The sequence below is a fragment of the Leptodactylus fuscus genome, chromosome 11, assembly GCF_031893055.1.
Source record: "Leptodactylus fuscus isolate aLepFus1 chromosome 11, aLepFus1.hap2, whole genome shotgun sequence".
Taxonomy (NCBI): Eukaryota; Metazoa; Chordata; class Amphibia; order Anura; family Leptodactylidae; genus Leptodactylus; species Leptodactylus fuscus.
The window spans coordinates 7691495-7709901 of NC_134275.1; the positions used below are offsets into that span (position 1 = coordinate 7691495).

Sequence of the window (18407 nt, forward strand, 5' to 3'; positions counted from 1 at the left end):
TGCAAGGCTCTCTCCTGCCTAGTATTATGTATAGGGCTTGTCCTGAGCAGTAAGCTGTTTGGGCAAACTTCAGTATACACATCAGATACAGTTCCCTGTCTATATGAGCTGTGGTCAAAGTAAAAAAAGGGTGGGATGCAGTCAGTTCGCCCCGGTTTGGTCAATCCAGTTCTTAAGAATACAACTTTATTGCAGAATCAGAGACAAGAGGTGCCCCAACCCTTCTCTGAAGCTGGTAGAGCAGGAAGCTATAGGTTTTCTGCTCTACCACTTTTTGAAGGAAGTAGGCAATTATACTGTATGAGGGCCATTATACTGTACAGGGATAGCGATGGGGGCCATTATACTGTACACGGGCAGTGATGGGAATTATACTGTACAGGACAGTTATGCGAAACATTATACTATACAAGGGAGTGATGGGAGGTATTATACTGTATAGCGATCGTGCCATCATATTGTATATAGACATTGATAGGGCCATTGTATTGTATAAGGCAATGATGGAGGCTATTGAACTCTATGAGGACAATGATGGGAGCTATTCTATTGTACATGTCAATGATGGGGGCAGTAATGGGGGCCTCTTGTACTGTATGAGACAGGGAAGGGCACGCATATCTTATGGGGGGCATTAAACTCTGTAGGATATTAGGAGCAAATATTAGGATAGGCCATCATTACAATCTGGGTCCGATTCTGGGTTCTAGGACAGTGCAGTGATCAGTTCTGTTAAAATGTTGGGAAATGTGCTGCTCACTCGCCATACGATGTTGGGTTTAGGTACTCGAGCAGTGCACAGTTTACGGTGGGTGAGCAGCACAACTCCTGGCATGTGAACACTACTGGTACCCATGTGATCAGCAGAGGTCCTGGCAGTTGGATCACCTGTTTAATATATTGGGACATAATTTATATTAGGGAGGTAGGAGACATTCTGGGTGACAGGAGGCATTGTGGGAGGCGGTTCACAAAGGGTGCATTAATTTTTGTTAGAGTTCATGGGCTTTAAAAATTTTCACACCACGCAATGCACTGTCATTTCTGGACCATATTACACAGGAAACCTTTCAGGTTCCTGATCCTTTCTAAATGGGTAAAAGTCATTTTGATCACCGCCTCGTTGTGATGAAGTTTTCTTATATTGTTTGCCATACTTATATATCATAATATATCTTGGAGGACCTGTGAAGTTTTTCCCTTGGGTCCTGCTCTCAAGCTCCTATGATTTGAAGATGGACTGAATTGGAAATTCTGACTAATATTTTACATGATTCATCTCGCGCTCATCTCCACAATCCAGTGACTATTGTTACCCGGAGACATGCCTCAATTATACCAATTTCTATACGTTCTTATGTAACATCACAAACTTTCTCAGCCTCAGTTTTTACTTTTCTCGGCAAGATGTGTCATTGTCATGATCTTTTTTCCTAAATATATAGATTTTTTTTTTGTGGCGTTCGAGGCGTTTTCCCACTTGTGTGCGATACACAAAGATATTGTATAGGCTGAAAGTTTGAAAAACTTTATTAGCACTTATGATCTATGCGTCATGTAGGCTTGCCTGTTTAGTCATATGTCGTTTCCCACTCACATCAACAGTTCTTTAGTCATTTTGGTTTCAAGGAGTTGTTTTCTTCAGAAAAGCCTCCACTGCCCTTTAATGTCGGCCACTCTATAAACTAAAACCTTTCTTACTTACTGATATCTTATTACTTTTCTTAGGTTTTGTGTCTTCTTTGACATATTACACTGCAACTATGTATCCCGCTGCAGAAAATGAGGATAACTGCTGCATCGATCAGACGTGGTTGCCCTAACTGGATACATTGTGGGTTTTTTTGCAACTACCCCTTGCCCTAAATTGCAAATTTCTTTTTTAAGATGATCTTTTTTTTTATAATGACTGCAGTCCCGCACACTAGAGTAATCCCTAAGTGATGCCCTGTGTCATAAAAGTACAGCATTCTGTTTCATCTCAATAGATAAATAACATGCTGTTGCATTGCCTGACCTGCTTTCTGCTCTTGGGCTTGAGATGCTTGTATAAATCTTGCCTATGTAGCATTTCTGTAGAATATGCCCCCTCTCATTACTTGGCCTACAAAGGCAACCTGATTAGAAATTTTGTCTGCTGTAGCAGTACATATTCTTGTCGCAACAGCCTCTTTCCCTAAGTATTTCTCATGCAGTTTTTCCCATAGCAGACTGCTGAATATAATTAGGGTATTTCACGAGCTGCTTTCCGATAAGATACCGAGTTTTCTGATTAGACCTCATACAGTTTTCTCAACTGTACATTACCTAATTGGGAGTATGGTGGATGCCTAGGAACTTTGCTTAAAGAAATGCAGAACTATTCTGGAAAGTGGCTCTTGCAAATAGTATTGGCATAGAGCAGGGGTAGGGAACCTTCGGCTCTCCAGCTGCTGTGAAACTACAACTCCCAGCATGCTCCATTCACTTCCATGGGAGTTCCAAGAATAGCAGAGCCAGTATGCATGCTGGGAGTTGTAGTTTTGCAAGGTTCCCTACCCCTGGCATAGAGCATGAGAATAACCTGGAACCATTAAAGCCCGATCTGGCCAATCTGGCCGGTTATCAATATGGCTGGTTCGTTTCCAAGTACAGTTGTCGGAACAATAATTGTAAATGTAGATTAACGATGAACAATCATTTATAAACGGTGAATATTTATTGATCTGCATTGAGCGTGTTGCCATAAACTCTTTTGGTGGCTTGATGGTAATTGCTGGTTATATCCGTATTAATTTACATAGGCAATGAAGTGCCCTTGGCAAGGTAGTCATTGGGATGCTCCTCGCCCATCAGGGAGGAATAGCCTTCCTGCCAAAAGCCAGGGTTGTGTAAATTCCCTTTTACATGGGTTAACATGGCAGCCAGTGAGCGTTCATTTCTGATCACTGCCCAAATATACCAGATCATTGCTAGTGTATGGGAATGAACAAGTCATCCAATCCCGTATAGCTGGCACATCGCCCAAGGTAATGGGGCATAATAGATGTGATCACCCCACAAAAGAGAGTTTCCCTGTTTGTAAGGTGATTTTTGTACAGTACACATACCAGTTATTGGGAATGACCATTCCTAGGAACTTGATTTCCAATAGGGGGCCTGATAATAGGGCTGGGTATAGGGGGCTTTAGATTGTGATGACCATCAGGTTATCTTTACAGATTTGGATTACAATGTTCCTTCTTCTGAGGGTCCATTCACACATGGAGTTTTTGGGTGCTGATTTTGACGCTGAATCCGCATGGAAAAAATACTTCCCCATAGAGTTCTATGAGTTCAGCTTGCTTTATTTTTCCACTTGCGGAAAAAAAACTTCCCACGTCGCGGATTTGGCCGCGGCATTGGCAAAAAATGCTAGCGTTTTTTCCAAAGTCCATACACTGTGGTGGAGGAAAAAAACAAAACAAAAACTAAAACAGCCTCAAAAAACGCTCCAAAAACCATTTCCTAATTCCTGAAGCGGATTTTTTCCTTGCCAAAATCCTCACCAAAAAACTCAATGTGGCTAGACCCTTAAGGGCCTGAAGTCAGTTTATGTAAGGAGTATAGTAGGCATGTAAACATTAACACATTAGGTATCCCCAATTCCGAGAAAGCCCCAAACTATTAAAATCTAAAAACATTTGGTAAACACCATAGCAGGAAAAAAAATGGATCAAAATGTCAACATAGTATCACCAAAAACGACATATTGTCCAGCAAACAAAGAAACCTTACAATGAAATATAACAAAGTTACAGGGGTCAGAATATGGGGATTCCAAAAAAGGCCTAGGATGTACACCCCGGCTTCAAGTGTCGGGGTTCGGGGCATCCACACTCTAAGGTGCATGAGAGAGTTTTCTGGACGTGTTCTGTGCAGGGAATGGAGGAGATAAGCTGTGACCTCATCTATTGTCAGGAGTGGATGCCATGACGTCAGGCTATGTTCACATCTGTGTGAGAGACTCCGTTGTAGACCGCAGCGCAACGTCCATTGGAGAAAAAACTCCAGCATGCAGGATTTTTTTTCCCCTGCCGCTTTCCTGAACAATATAAAGGCAATGCTAGTACGAAGCAGTGGTGTTATCTATAGAGGTATTATCTTCTCCTGTAATGATATCTGTGATGTGATGCAGATGAGGCGACTGCTGTGACTCTAATCCTTCGGTAAGATTTTAGAAAGCCCATCCTCGTGACAGGTGACCCTTTAATTGATTATGCAAATGAGAGTCTAAAGGGCGGAGCTTCAGCGAGGGTTCAGTGTTGCTCATTAACTTTTTAAATGATATTCTGTAAGAGGCGGAGCTTGTAATGAATATTGATCAGGCGAGAAATATCAATGTAACTCAGTAGTAAATGACCATCATCTTATTCTATAATGATACCACTCGTTCACATCTGCGCTTGTATTCCGTTCGGGAGGGGGGGGGCATACCCCAAATGCAAACACATTTGTAAGCGGTGTGTAGTGAAAGCACACGGATCCCCATAGACTATAATGGGGTCCGTGTGCTTGCCGCCAGATCTCCGCAGGGAACATGCAGACAGGAAAGTATGATTCGTGCGGGCAACACGCAGCAAGCACACGGACCCCATTATAGTCTACATAGTGCACAGCACTTGCAAATGCATTCAGTAGTCCGTTCGGGGGTCCCCATGTGGATGGATTACCATATATAGAGAACATTTGTAGACTGACCCTTATTAATATCTGGATACCGGTCCTCCATGTTATTTTTTTACGACGACAGCAGTACAGTGAGATGACAGTAACCTAGACGGGTTCATTTTATTAGGTTCCTCCTGCCTGTTCCTTCTAAACACCCCCTTCGGTTGTCTACTTTCCGCCCCCTTACCCCTCTCCCAGTCTTCTCAGTCTGTACCCGGGCTCTCCTCCCTTGCTGATAGACACAGATGCTCTGTATGCATTGCAGCAGCTTCATCCATCTTATCATACCCAGTGTTGCCTTGAAAAAAAGGATTAATCGCCATCCTTGGTCCCAGCTCTGTGATTGACAGCTAAATCCCTATGCCTCCTGCTTAGCATGCGTCCAGCCCGCCTTGCATGACACTGCCATTGCCTCTCTCACAGAGCCGCAGCAGCACCAGAAGCAGCTCCCAAATCTGTGGAGGGCTCATCTCATGCACAGCCCTATCTGCATGGAATCCAATTAAAACACAGGAGAGACATTGAGACACGAGCAGCTCCACTCTCTGCCGTCTTCTTCCCTGCTAAAGATTTCTGCATTTTCAAGTCCCAGCTGACGTCCCTCCCCCCCCTTCTCCACTCCATAAGTGCTTTTAGCAAAGGCGTAAAAACAAAAAAAAAAAATTAAGAATAAAAAGGGGGAGACAAGTAACGGTGAAGGAAGAACGAGGAGCTTTATGTCCCCCTTCTACTCTAACATGTTGGATGTATGGACAGTTTTGCAGAGCAAAGGTTGACACCTCAAAACCTTCCGGCCCCCCGGCTCGACCGTTACAATGTGTTGCACTGCACTATGACCTTGGATGTCCAAACTGTGGTGGTTTTTGCAGTCATCGTGGTCTTGCTGCTGGTGAACGTGATCCTTATGTTTTTCCTGGGCACTCGTTAAACGGATTTCTCCCTGCGAGCTGTCGAGAGAAGGAGAGCGCGATACCGTAGCCAGCTCGCAATGCCATCGAGCTTCATCATGGACTCACTGTGATATGTATGACGCTGCTATATTATCTCTGCCTAAATCTTTTTTTTTTTTATGTGTGTCATATTAAACCCTTGCACTGCCGGGTGTAGTGGGGGAGGGGGGCTTGTAACGCATTGGCCAGCCATGTATGTTACCCCTTCGACGTTGAGGGTTAAGACTTCCTAGCAGTGTAATCCCTCCGTCTTGTGTCTTAGATGTATATAAATAGGAATGAAGTCTGTACAACCATAATGGAAGTCATTGGCATCCTCATCGTCGCCTTTCTGTTTAATCTTGACTTAGATAAGCACATTTCCTTTAGCAGTGGGTGACAAATCTCTGCTTAGATTGTCACAATTTGCTACTGTATTCAGGAGTCGTTCCCTTCCTCCATCCTGAAATGAGGATTATTAATCCAGATTAATAGAGAATATGTATTGGCAGGTGTCAAGCAATCGAATGCAGAAAAGTTAACCCTAATGGTGGCCTCTTAATGGGGAGGGGGGCTCAGAATGTAGCAGGTTTAATGTATCAGAACAGCAAAACTGAGCTTGTCCTTGTATTAGAACTCCCATGCCCAATGTAAAGTCTGAGGTCTTACCTAGGACTGCATTATCTTCACCCGGTGCACAAATAGTTAATAGTGCATGGAGTAATCTGGCCTGAATATAAAGCAAGTCCAGGCATAAGCTTAGGGTCCCTCGATAAGGGGCTATGTGATTTATCCGCCAGAGGAGATTGGATCTAGAATTGGGTATTTTTTATTTAGAAAAGCGATGCAGACCTTTATCTTTGCTCAGTACACAGCGGGGCCGCACTGGCTCTGTGACTCGAATCCACAATGTAAGGTTTATCAGCCCTTAGCTATTCTATATGGTATAGGGTATGCGTGGCCTTCTATACAGCACTGGCACAGTAACAATGCCCGGGCTACCACTGCTGGCTGCTACTGTATGTCGCCATCCGTTTGCCTCCATGTTGTCATTGACAGTGCAGGAAAAGTTTATGTGCCATAAATAGCCGCCGTCATCTGCTACAAGTGATTATCTGCATTCTGGAAAAGTAGAAATCATGATGTATGAATATGGATGGCAAGGGAGAGCGCGAGAAAGAAGCACAATTCATTCCAGTACAGAAATCACATGAATTATTGAAGCTGGATGTATTGTATTTATAGGCAATGTATACTGTATGTATTACTACACATGTATGAGATAGATGGATAGATAGATAGATAGATAGATAGATAGATAGATAGATAGATAGGAGATAGATAGATAGATGGATAGATGGATGGATGGATAGATAGATAGATAGATAGATAGTACATAGATAGATAGATAGATAGATAGATAGATAGATAGATAGATAGATAGGAGATAGATAGATAGATAGATAGATAGATAGATAGATAGATAGGAGATAAATAGATATAGGAGATAGATAGATAGATAGATAGATAGATAGATAGATAGATAGATAGATAGATAGGAGATAAATAGATAGGAGATAGATAGATAGATAGATAGATAGATAGATAGATAGATAGATAGATAGATAGATGGATGGATGGATGGATGGATGGATGGATAGATAGATAGATAGATGGATGGATGGATGGATGGATGGATGGATGGATGGATGGATGGATGGATGGATGGATAGATGGATGGATGGATGGATGGATGGATGGATGGATGGATGGATGGATGGATAGATAGATAGATAGATAGATAGATAGTACATAGATAGATAGATAGATAGATAGATAGATAGATAGGAGATAGATGATAGATAGATAGATAGATAGATAGATAGATAGATAGATAGATAGGAGATAGATAGATAGATAGATAGATAGATAGATAGATAGATAGGAGATAAATAGATAGATAGATAGATAGATAGATAGATAGATAGATAGATAGATAGGAGATAAATAGATATAGGAGATAGATAGATAGATAGATAGATAGATAGATAGATAGATAGATAGGAGATAGATAGATAGATAGGAGATAGATAGATAGATAGATAGATAGATAGATAGATAGATAGATAATCAATAAGACAATACAGTGTTGAGCTCTGCTACATCTAATTCTTTATTATAAAACTTTGCATTTTTATTTGCTGATCTTTGTTTCCAGATATTCTTTAAAAATTCCAGGATCACATTGTCCCGATCTATATGCTGCTGCTGCATTATACGCTCGTATTACCTGAGGTTCCTATATCTTATTGCACTTTCCTTCTTCACCTGCAGATACTATGGCCTTCCTATATTGGATGATTTAGGGCTCCTTATAGGACATGACTAGTGGTATAATGGCCGGCCTTGGTCCATTGGGCTCTTCCATTAGGTTCTGATTCTTCGGAGATTTATTACTATCTCATTTTTGTTTCTTTCTGAAATTTTACTTGGCTTTGACTAGTAAATGACTTGTTCTAGATGGAAAACTCGCCATTAGTTTTCTTTTGCCAATGTGTATTGTAAAGGATGAAATCAATCCAGTCCAGTGATGTGATCTGATGGGTGCTGTTTTGCTTACGCTCCGCTGGGACCATCCTATATATTAGGTGTGATGTGCTTAGATGGAGGACAATGTCTCTGGATCTTATTGTAATTTGTTGTCCGGTTCGCTCCTCCTTCCCCAGCCCTGCTGACCTGGCCTAGACCTGCAAATAGAGTTGCTTTTACTATAGCAGAGCTGTGTTTGTCAACGGTAGTAGAGCTGCTTACCATTTGGCTGAAATAGCGCCCCCTATTTAAAGTGGAAAATGTAGCAATGGCTACAGGTATATGCACTATAATGTTGCATCCGAGACAAGGCTCTCATCTGACCTCACCAATGTTGCACCGCTATCCGCACCCATCTGAGAACTCGGCTTTCCAGGGAACTGATGCAAGTCGCTTAGTGAACCATACGAGACTTCTGCACTCCCTCCTGCCCCCCGGCACCAAGATTCACTTTATACTCTTTACTTAGTTTCTATCGATTTCCCAGAAAATGAAGTTCCAAATTAAATATGATAAGCTTTGTCCCAGCGTCAGCGCCGAGCAGGGAGACTTCCACATGTGGCGGTCGGGGTGATGTCCTGACTGACAAATGGCTAACCTGAGCCTGCCTGCACATGACCCGGTCTGGGCTTCGTGTCGCGTTTCTCCTCCATTACAGGCGGCGGCTCCTGCAGATTTCGCCAGGCCTTGGGTTGTGTTAGCTGACTGTAGTCATGGTAATAAGTTGCCAGCTACCTGATCTGAAAAGTGTTCAGCAGAATTATAATCAACCGCATCTCCGCTCTTGTTACCTGGTGTTCTCTGTGAGTCAGATTGCGGCAAGTCCTATTCAATATATTAACTGCTTGGAAACCAGAAAGACCCAAAATGCTCGGCAGAATAAGACGTAGGCCGCAAATGGGCCGCAATGATTTGTATCCAATGTATCGGAATTACTAGAGGTGTCAATGTATCCATGATGACATCCATTATCTGCCGTGTCAATGATTTGTATCCAATGTATCAGAATTACTAGAGGTGACAATGTATCGATGACGACATCCATTATCTGCCATGGCAATGATTTGTATCCAATGTATCGGAATTACTAGATGTGTCATTGTATCGATGATGACATCCATTATCTGCCGTGTCAATGATTTGTATCCAATGTATCGGAATTACTAGAGGTGTCAATGTATCCATGATGACATCCATTATCTGCCATGTCAATGATTTGTATCCAATGTATCAGAATTACTAGAGGTGTCAATGTATCCATGACGACATCCATTATCTACCTTGTCAATGATTTGTATCCAATGTATCGGAATTACTAGATGTGTCATTGTATCGATGATGACATCCATTATCTGCCGTGTCAATGATTTGTATCCAATGTATCGGAATTACTAGAGGTGTCAATGTATCCATGATGACATCCTTTATCTGCCATGTCAATGATTTGTATCCAATGTATCAGAATTACTAGAGGTGTCAATGTATCGATGACGACATCCATTATCTGCCATGGCAATGATTTGTATCCAATGTATCGGAATTACTAGAGGTGTCATTGTATCGATGATGACATCCATTATCTACCATGTCAATGATTTGTATCCAATGTATCAGAATTACTAGAGGTGACAATGTATCGATGACGACATCCATTATCTGCCATGGCAATGATTTGTATCCAATGTATCGGAATTACTAGAGGTGTCAATGTATCGATGATGACATCCATTATCTACCATGTCAATGATTTGTATCCAATGTATCAGAATTACTAGAGGTGACAATGTATCGATGACGACATCCATTATCTGCCATGGCAATGATTTGTATCCAATGTATCGGAATTACTAGATGTGTCATTGTATCGATGATGACATCCATTATCTGCCATGGCAATGATTTGTATCCAATGTATCGGAATTACTAGAGGTGTCAATGTATCGATGATGACATCCATTATCTACCATGTCAATGATTTGTATCCAATGTATCAGAATTACTAGAGGTGACAATGTATCGATGACGACATCCATTATCTGCCATGGCAATGATTTGTATCCAATGTATCGGAATTACTAGAGGTGACAATGTATCGATGACGACATCCATTATCTGCCATGGCAATGATTTGTATCCAATGCATCGGAATTACTAGAGGTGTCATTGTATCGATGATGACATCCTTTATCTACCATGTCAATGATTTGTATCCAATGTATCGGAATTACTAGAGGTGTCAATGTATCGATGATGACATCCATTATCTGCCATGGCAATGATTTGTATCCAATGTATCAGAATTAATAGATGTGTCATTGTATCGATGATGACATCCATTATCTGCCATGTCAATGATTTGTATCCAATGTATCAGAATTACTAGAGGTGTCAATGTATCCATGATGACATCCATTATCTGCCATGGCAATGATTTGTATCCAATGTATCAGAATTACTAGAGGTGTCAATGTATCCATGATGACATCCTTTATCTGCCGTGTCAATGATTTGTATCCAATGTATCGGAATTACTAGAGGTGTCATTGTATCGATGATGACATCCATTATCTACCTTGTCAATGATTTGTATCCAATGTATCGGAATTACTAGAGGTGACATTGTATCGATGATGACATCCATTATCTGCCATGTCAATGATTTGTATCCAATGTATCAGAATTACTAGAGGTGTCAATGTATCCATGATGACATCCATTATCTGCCATGGCAATGATTTGTATCCAATGTATCAGAATTACTAGAGGTGTCAATGTATCCATGATGACATCCTTTATCTGCCATGTCAATGATTTGTATCCAATGTATCAGAATTACTAGAGGTGTCAATGTATCGATGACGACATCCATTATCTGCCATGGCAATGATTTGTATCCAATGTATCGGAATTACTAGAGGTGTCATTGTATCGATGATGACATCCATTATCTACCATGTCAATGATTTGTATCCAATGTATCAGAATTACTAGAGGTGACAATGTATCGATGACGACATCCATTATCTGCCATGGCAATGATTTGTATCCAATGTATCGGAATTACTAGAGGTGTCAATGTATCGATGATGACATCCATTATCTACCATGTCAATGATTTGTATCCAATGTATCAGAATTACTAGAGGTGACAATGTATCGATGACGACATCCATTATCTGCCATGGCAATGATTTGTATCCAATGTATCGGAATTACTAGAGGTGACAATGTATCGATGACGACATCCATTATCTGCCATGGCAATGATTTGTATCCAATGCATCGGAATTACTAGAGGTGTCAATGTATCGATGACGACATCCATTATCTGCCATGGCAATGATTTGTATCCAATGTATCGGAATTACTAGAGGTGTCATTGTATCGATGATGACATCCTTTATCTACCATGTCAATGATTTGTATCCAATGTATCGGAATTACTAGAGGTGTCAATGTATCGATGATGACATCCATTATCTGCCATGGCAATGATTTGTATCCAATGTATCAGAATTAATAGATGTGTCATTGTATCGATGATGACATCCATTATCTGCCATGTCAATGATTTGTATCCAATGTATCAGAATTACTAGAGGTGTCAATGTATCCATGATGACATCCTTTATCTGCCATGGCAATGATTTGTATCCAATGTATCGGAATTACTAGAGGTGTCAATGTATCGATGATGACATCCTTTATCTGCCGTGTCAATGATTTGTATCCAATGTATCGGAATTACTAGAGGTGTCATTGTATCGATGATGACATCCATTATCTGCCGTGTCAATGATTTGTATCCAATGTATCGGAATTACTAGAGGTGTCATTGTATCGATGATGACATCCATTATCTGCCGTGTCAATGATTTGTATCCAATGTATCAGAATTACTAGAGGTGACAATGTATCGATGATGACATCCATTATCTGCCATGTCACTTACTAATGGGGCGGTGTTATCCAGCAGGACTCCAGAAAACGGAGATCCCCTCCTGACCATGTACCGAATGGCGGTATTTTGCAGTCAGCCATTACTTATTGAATTTCTTCATACTAATTCTGACCCCTTCCCATTCCTGACTCTTCCTCTTCCACCCAAAGTGTTCCCGTATCTGACGTTGTGGCGCTATCAGATGTAGCGTACAGAAGCTCCATGATGGCGGTCAGGACCTGTGGGGGGCCAGAGATGGACAAACCTCCCATGATTTGTATCACTTGTCATTAGGGTGTCTTGGGTTCCTGAATTGTTTTGGGTCAAACAAGTTGGATACGGACCAGAAATGAAATTGTTATACGGTAGACTGTCTTCTGACTCCAGAATATAGTAGGTGGAGGTCTAAGTCATGCACCCTGGGTCACCATTGAGGCCTGTGATTGGGTCACCAGGGTCACATGGACATGCCGAGTATACTGTGAGGGGGCATTATGCTATGTGTGGGGGCAGAGACATTATAATAACGTTGTAGGCCGCATCTAGATAATAGCGTCCGCCATGTCTTGGTCCTGTACGTGGCAGAAGCCATATTCCATAGCAATGAGACGTATTTATAACGTGTATGGACAAGGCGCACGGACAGCACGTTTATAAGGCCGACCCCATATTCACTTCTGTCCAGTAGTTTTAGGTTTGGGTCAGGCCATATTCACATCTGGATGAAAATTCATGAAAAAACGATTTTTTATGCGAAAAAAAACACGGTTACCGTCAATTAAATCAATCCGTCTTTATTGTTACGGATCAGAAAGACGGATTCCACCATGCAAATGTAAATTTATATTCAGGATTGAGTGAATCTTCTCCAACAGACAGAACGTGTGGCCTAGTCTCTTGCAAATTGTAAGCTAGAAAGCTAAAACTACAATATATCTCCATTGTTATTTGTAATAAGAGAATGATCAGGCCTCCGGGTTTCTCCCGTTATCCTCCTCATTCCTCTCCGACAATGTCAGGCCGCCATTCCGGTGAGCCTATATGTCGTCTAATACGTCCTCCATTGCTATATGTTTTCCTCTGTTGGCTTTCTAATAGTGATCTCGGCACGTCTCGGGGTGGGGTTCCACTGTTGGTTTTAAGCATTTTCCGAGGAGATGCGTACGGCTGTTCTCCCCTCGCTGAAACCTGTTGCCATGGCGATTTGCATCTCCCTATAGACACTGCAACACAAGGTAGCCGAAGAAGCGTTTGCGGCGTCTGCACGGGGGACTATAGGATGCAGCAAATCCTCCATGCCAGGGTTCACCTCCATTCCTGGCCTTGTCGGATTTGGGGTTTATGACGTTATTGGGATTTCATTTTAGCATTTTTATGATGTGGTAATACGAGGCCACATAAGAGGTAATAGAGCGTCATGTGACCAGACTATTTCACCTCTTTTGTCGGGGTTCCGTACATTGATACATTGTTGCTTTGTTTATACTTTGCGGCTATTTCATGACAATATACAGTCCTATGAAAAAGTTTGGGCACCCCTATTAATCTTAATCATTTTTAGTTCTAAATATTTTGGTATTTGCAACAGCCATTTCAGTTTGATATATCTAATAACTGATGGACACAGTAATATTTCAGGATTGAAATGAGGTTTATTGTACTAACAGAAAATGCGCAATATGCATTAAACCAAAATTTGACCGGTGCAAAAGTATGGGCACCTCAACAGAAAAGTGACATTAATATTTAGTAGATCCTCCTTTTGCAAAGATAACAGCCTGTAGTCGCTTCCTGTAGCTTTTAATCAGTTCCTGGATCCTGGATGAAGGTATTTTGGACAAACAATTCAAGTTCAGTTAAGTTAGATGGTCGCCGAGCATGGACAGCCCGCTTCAAATCATCCCACAGATGTTCAATGATATTCAGGTCTGGGGACTGGGATGGCCATTCCAGAACATTGTAATTGTTCCTCTGCATGAATGCCTGAGGATTTGGAGCGGTGTTTTGGATCATTGTCTTGCTGAAATATCCATCCCCGGCGTAACTTCAACTTCGTCACTGATTCTTGAACATTATTCTCAAGAATCTGCTGATACTGAGTGGAATCCATGCGACCCTCAACTTTACCAAGATTCCCGATGCCGGCATTGGCCACACAGCCCCAAAGCATGATGGAACCTCCACCAAATTTTACAGTGGGTAGCATGTGTTTTTCTTGGAATGCTGTTTCTTTTTGGACGCCATGCATAACGCCTTTTTTTATAACCAAACAACTCAATTTTTGTTTCCAAAATGAAGCTGCCTTGTCCAAATGTGCTTTTTCATACCTCAGGCAACTCTATTTGTGGCGTACGTGCAGAAACGGCTTCTTTCTCATCATTCTCCCATACAGCTTCTCCTTGTGCAAAGTGCGCTGTATAGTTGACCGATGCACAGTGACACCATCTGCAGCAAGATGATGCTGCAGCTCTTTGGAGGTGGTCTGTGGATTGTCCTTGACTGTTCTCACCATTCTTCTTCTCTGCCTTTTTGATATTTTTCTTGGCCTGCCACTTCTGGGCTTAACAAGAACTGTCCCTGTGGTCTTCCATTTCCTTACTATGTTCCTCACAGTGGAAACTGACAGGTTAAATCTCTGAGACAACTTTTTGTATCCTTCCCCTGAACAACTATGTTGAACAATCTTTGTTTTCAGATCATTTGAGAGTTGTTTTGAGTAGCCCATGATGCCACTCTTCAGAGGAGATTCAAATAGGAGATCAACTTGCAATTGGCCACCTTAAATACCTTTTCTTATGATTGGATACATCTGGCTATGAAGTTCAAAGCTCACTGAGGTTACAAAACCAATTTTGTGCTTCAGTAAGTCAGTAAAAAGTAGTTAGGGGAATTCAAATCAATAAAATGATAAGGGTGCCCATACTTTTGCACCGGTCAAATTTTGGTTTAATGCATATTGCACATTTTCTGTTAGTACAATAAACCTCATTTCAATCCTGAAATATTACTGTGTCCATCAGTTATTAGATATATCAAACTGAAATGGCTGTTGCAAACACCAAAATATTTAGAACAAAAAATGATTAAGATTAATAGGGGTGCCCAAACTTTTTCATAGGACTGTAGAATAGACAGACGTGGAGAATCAATGGTGGGAAACGTTCCATTGTGCAAATTAGTATCAAAATGACTAAACTGTTCAATTACTCAATCAAATTATTTGATCTGAATGCTTTGCTTTAAAGAGGTTCCGTATACGTGTTATGTGTCCCATAGATGTTCATTTTTGTATATGTTGAGAATGTTATCATTGGGGTTCCTGGAGTTGGGACGCCATTCCTTAAAGGGGCTCTATCAGCAAAATCATGCTGCTAGAGCCCCACATATGCGTGCATAGCCTTTAAAAAGGCTATTCAGGCACTGTAAATGTTATATTAAACTACCCCCCCGTTTTAAAATAATAACTTAAAAAAGAATGTGATTTACTTACGGAACGTGCACGCTGGGCGGGCATTCAGGGTGTGTCTTCATCTTCTTCCCCGCCTCTTCTTCATCTGACGTCTTCGGGTCCCGTCCTCCTCTGGCGTTTGCTCGCGGACACTGATAAAAAAATATAGCCCGGGCGCATGCGCAGTAGCCGTAGTAGAAGCTGCGTGCTACTGCGCATGCGCCCGGGCTATTTTTTTTTATCAGTGTCCGCAAGCAAGCGCCGGAGGAGGACGGGATCCGAAGACGTCAGAGGAAGAAGAGGCGGGGAAGAAGAAGACAGCGCACCCTGAATGCCCGCCCAGGGTGCATGTTCCGTAAGTAGAGAACATTCTTATATAAGTTATTATTTTAAAACGGGGGGGTAGTTTAATTTAACTTTTACAGTGCCTGAATAGCCTTTTTAAAGGCTATGCACGCATATGTAGGGCTCTATCAGCATGATTTTGCTGATAGAGCCCCTTTAACCAGGGCTGTCGAGTCGGGAGGCCAAAACACCAATTCCAACATCCACAGCCCAACTCTGACTCCTGATCCAACCAGTGGCGTAGCTAAAGTCTTGTGGGCCTTGGTGCAATCTTATGTCTGGGGCCCCTCTACCTCACCCTACAGTGAATTCTTGATAGTGATGGTTACGGGGGCTAAGGAGTTTACTCCACCTTAGTGTGGTTCGGGTAATCTGGGGGTCTCCTTGGTTTATGGGCCAGATGGAAGTTGCAATCTCTATACTGATGTCAGGGCTTATGGGCCCCGGGGCCCCTCAAGCTACACCCCTGGATCCAACTCCAACTCCTTCATGAATGGCTGACAGCCCAGTCAATGAGAAGCCGTAACGATCCTCTAATTCATAGAGAAGGCTAGTGATTGATTCCTATGAAAGTAAATACGGCACAAACTTTGTATCTAATTATACAATAGTAATAATTGTATAATATAATTAAGAAATAATTGAATTAGAGCCTGAGTTGATAACTTATTTCTGAATGCAACTCCTTGATCCGACCTCCCAAGCCCTGTTCTTATCATAGAACTTCATGCAATTATATTTTTTTAGTTCTCTCATTTTGTATAAAAATTGTATTGAACTCTTTGTTATATTTTTGCGTTTTCAGGATATAGAGATGGTTGACCCATACTTAGAATAGGTCACCGATGTCTGATCTGGGGGAATCTGACACCCAGGACCCTCCAGATCAGCCCAATTTCAGCACTGACAAGGGTCAAGCCCTTTAAATAAATCCATAATAACTTTTTCCTGCCAGTCATTCCATCACGTCATTTGTTGCACTGTAATAAGGTTTACCCAGAACAAAGCTACATTGTGCCTTAATGCGGGCGACATGGCAATGTCTGACGTCCCTAAAATATATAGCTTCTGTTTTGTTAGAAGTACATTGTGCAGAAATGTAAGTTAAACAATCGTGCCTTTGTCGGCTATACAGTATTTCAGTACATTAACACCGTCTTGCATTCCGTATCAGTGCGTGTTGCAAGTAAACATGGAAAATTATTAACAATTACATGTCTGCTGCACAATATCAGCAATATGACTGGTCAGTATACAAGCACAGTATACACTGCATACATAGCAGTCACTTTGCAGTATATTATAGTATAGCAAGTAGTGTCTATGATTATTTTTGCATGCAATGATCCAACCCTATGTAAGCCCGGACAAGTAGCTATGGCTGACATTTGCAAAAAGCTGCGTCAGGTTAAGGCTTCTTCTTGCAGATTTTTCAGCCAAAGCCAAGAGTGACATGAAAAGGAATGAAAATGACGTTTCTCTTTATGTTAAATCCATTGACTTATAAAACCGCATCAAATTCTGCAACAAAAAATGCTGCGTTCCAGCAATGGAGGGCCTTAGCGTGAAAGTATGTACTCCTGACTAGGGTTGAGCCGATCTTGAGATTTCAGATCGATTTTAAAATCAGATTTCCGATCATTTTCCAGCCGATCCTGATCGTGAAATTTGCTTGATCGCCGATCAGAATCCAATGTTTTCCCATCCCAATCGCTCAACCCTAGTCAATGCTTCTCTATGGGAAAAGTCACTTATAGGGTTGAGCTGATCTTGAGATTTCAAAATCTGATTTCCGATAATTTTCCAGCTGATCGTGATTGTGAAATTTGCTCGATCGCCAATCGTAATCCGATCTTTTCCAATCCTGATCGCTCAACCCTGTATCAGTGCATACATGTGCATTTCAATTTTGCATTGTAAATGATATACTAATAGGCTTATTGCAATCCTTGTACTGTTGACTCCATGTATAGACTTCAGAATCCGAATACTCAGAGCTATTTCTCCCGACCCCTCCACATACATGCATACTTGGCTTCTCTCCCAGAGGCAACAGCCTAGGATCAGACATGTTGAAATCCAGCTGCCCAATAATCTTCTCCTCTGACAGCAGAGAGTTATGAGGCCTCATACACATTAGATGGTCGGCCGCTTTACAAAATACGGTGGGTTTTGCCAACACAGTCCTAGGACTTGAACTAAGAAGGATCCATTGTTCTGAAACCTCCCATATCAGGGTGCTACTGATCCCCAACCACTAATATCAGGTCTTCTTTGCTGAGGGATCCAGAATCTGTTGCTGGGTCGGTCGATGACAAATAGCTCCTGAAATCAGCTTGCCATTCTTGTGATCCAGCGAACGCCTTCCGTGTAAATGTTGCCATTTTGCTCCGTGTTTATTGAGACATAAAAGCCTACAATTATATGGTTTTGCACCTGCGTGTGCACCTGCTGTATTGACACTCTA

General features: G+C 41.6%; 2 protein-coding genes across 3 annotated transcripts in view; both read left to right on the forward strand.

Annotated features, from left to right (window-relative positions):
- ARHGEF9 (Cdc42 guanine nucleotide exchange factor 9) overlaps positions 1-18407 on the forward strand; it is a 197952-nt gene that overhangs the window by 96801 nt on the left and 82744 nt on the right. The window lies entirely within an intron of this gene.
- On the forward strand, positions 4882-5617 carry LOC142185034 (uncharacterized). Its single transcript, XM_075260254.1, has one exon. The coding sequence runs from the start codon at positions 5438-5440 to the stop codon at positions 5615-5617; it is 180 nt and encodes a 59-aa protein (XP_075116355.1). The 5' UTR covers positions 4882-5437.